Below are 2693 nucleotides of genomic sequence, written 5' to 3' on the forward strand. Positions count from 1 at the left end.
GCTGCAGCCAGCACCCTGCCAGCCCTCCCGCCCTCCCAGCGCTCTGGCAAAGCGCTGCAGAGCTTGGCCGAGCTGTAGCTCCTGGGGGGCTGTGAGATGGGGCAGCAATAGTGGGGACTTCCCAGGCAGGCTGGGGAGGTGCAAGGATGAAAGTCGGTGCTGGGAGTTCTTTGAAGATTAAAAACATCTCTGTGTTATCCTCAGGTGGCCTTCGTGGCACCACAGCCCCTGGCTCTGCCTGTGCCAGTGAGGTGCCCCTGCTCCTTGCTATACTGGTGCATCCCATGCTAGGGAAGGTGGCACCAAAGCCACCAGTGCCTGCACCCAGGGGACACCCTTGGTTACTGGCTCTGCCACTGTGTCCCTCCAGCTGTGGCTGGCCCCTGGCCCCTTCAGGGAGCCTGGCACTGGTGCTGCTTAGCAAATGCCATGTGCACAGTGGTGGTGACAGGCTGGGGACAAGGTCCAGGACTGCAGGTTTTCATTTTTGAAGGGAGAAGAGCTGCTGCCGCCTGATCCCAGCACCTGGGAATCCTCTCCCCAGCTCAGTATCAGCTTCACAGTTTCCTGCCAGGGCAGCACTGGGGCTTCCATCAGCACGTATGTGTGTGCACACATGTCCATGTACATGTGTGTGCACACAGCAGCATGGATGGGAGGAGCCATGTTCCCAGTGCAGTGTCTTTGTCTGCCCCTGCACCCACAGAAAAGCCTGCATGACACCCCAGCACAGCTGCAGCAAGGGGACAGGTGTCCTCCCAGGGATGTGATATCCCCCGTTGTGTGTCCCTGCTGGGGACAGCAGGACAACCCCAGTGGTCTCGATGGCTTTCCCTGGCAGTTGCCTCCCCATGGCTCCAGTTTCCATATGGAGCCACAGCTGAGCCTGTCTGTTATCTCCAGGGAGGAGGGATGGGCAAGGAGGGTGCCTGCAGTGCTGCTGGCTGGGAGTGCACACCCCCCTACACACCCTGTATTTTACATTTTTTAAATCATTTTACACAGTGCCCTTGATGAGCATCTTCTGGAAGCGCCAACTGTGTCATGGGCTTTAATCACTGTTCATGAGCACATGCCTGGGGACAGGGCAGGGTGTCAGGAGCCCCTGTGCTGCCACCTGTCCAGCTGGTGACAGTGCCAGCACCCTGCCAGCAGGTCCCACCTTCCCCACGGGGAGGACAGTACATCCCCGTGCCCCTCGCTCCACTCTGGGGTACTGGCCCTGTCACGGGGGGAAGGGGCTGGGGTTAGGTGGCAGAAGGGGTCCTCAGGTACTCCTCAACTCTGTCACCCACCTGGCAAACCCCTGCCTGGGATGAGAGGGATCTGTTTTGGGAAGGGAGAAATGAGGGTGTCTGGGTGTCATGGAGCTAGTGGGTCCCTGGCATCTGCCACCAGTCCCCACGTCTTGGGTACCAGAGGGACAGGTGACATGGGGATGCTGCAGGGCAGTGGGGTGCAGAGACTCCTCCACCCACTCCCGCCCTGCAGAGGCATGGAAAAATAAATATCTCTTAGTACAAAAATAAAAGCAAATCCAGCCCGAACTGAGGGTGAAGAGGGGAGGGCAGAAGGAGGGAGTTGCATCTGAGGGGCACCCACTGCTGCCATCTCAGTGCCACCATGGGCAGGGGAGCTGGGGGTGCAGAGGGCTCCCCCCTCCATCCCATGTCTAACCCCCATCAAGCACCCCTTCTTTCCTCTCCCTTCCCTTGCCTCAGCTCAGATTCACCCCAAGAACAGCCCCCCAAAACCCATCCCACTGCCTCATCTCAAACACAACCACCCCCTCATCCATGACCCCCCCAGTCCCCATCCTGCCCATCCCAGCACTCCATCTGGCCCTACCAGTGCAGCCCCCCCACATGGTCCTTCCAGCATGAGGCCACTGACCATCCCAACCTGGGGATGATCTCCTCAGGATCCCCCAAAGCTCCCCCTGCTCCCTCCTACTTACCCCAAGGGCTGGAGACACCCAGCCCCATCCTGTAAGGAGCAGTGCCCTTGCATGGGGACAGTAGTTCAGGCCATGCACAGGGGAAGGGAGAGCCTGTGTGCCCCTGTGTGGCTGTACCCAGGCAGGATGGGAAGGCAGGATGTCACCAGTCCCACACCCTTTGCTGCATGGGGACCCCCATCCCTGCCAGCCCCCCTAATCCCATGGGCTAAGTGGGACAGCGGGGCTTTGCGATGCCCAAAATTATCTAGAAAAGACAAATCCCCAAAGCCCTGGAGGATACCAGGGGGGTCTTGGCCCCCATTCCCGAGTGAAGGAGGTGAGATGGGGAGCTGGAGGCCCAGAGCTGTGCAGGATTCTGGAGGAGGGGATAAACAAGAGCGAAAAAGTAACTGGGAAAAAACATCTGCAGCAGCGGGGAGGGCTCAGTGTCCCCCAGCCATCCCTTCCCCCAGCCCCCTCCCTCGTGCCAGCCTGGCACGGTGTGTGGTGCTGCACTAGAAGCTGGCAGGTCGTATCAGCATGCGGGTGCCCTTCAGGGAATAGCTGGGCCCCTGGAAGTGGTGCCAGCGGATGCCGTTGAGCTTGCGGATGTTGTGCCGGGCCGGGTAGTAGACTCCGTTGAGGTTGGAAAGCCCACAGGCATCGAACCACCAGCCTGTGCGGAGGGAAGGAAGGAGGGAGAGTGGCACCCCTGGTGGGCTGGGGTCTGGTCCTGCTCGAGAGTGTCCCCCCC

The 2693-nt window shown here is 60.2% G+C and overlaps 1 protein-coding gene across 1 annotated transcript in view; it reads right to left on the bottom strand.

Moving 5' to 3' along the window:
- Nucleotides 1–2454: 2454 nt before the first annotated feature.
- The window catches only part of ANGPT4 (angiopoietin 4), a gene marked incomplete at its 5' end in the record, with an annotated part of 7182 nt that continues 6943 nt past the window's right edge, over nt 2455–2693 (bottom strand). Inside the window, one exon of the mRNA XM_010002309.1 lies at nt 2455–2615. Coding sequence (XP_010000611.1) covers nt 2455–2615 — 161 coding nt within the window. The remainder of the gene's footprint in view (nt 2616–2693) is intronic.

This window comes from Chaetura pelagica, unplaced genomic scaffold, assembly GCF_000747805.2.
Source record: "Chaetura pelagica isolate M959 unplaced genomic scaffold, ChaPel_1.0 scaffold1317, whole genome shotgun sequence".
NCBI classification, from domain to species: Eukaryota; Metazoa; Chordata; class Aves; order Apodiformes; family Apodidae; genus Chaetura; species Chaetura pelagica.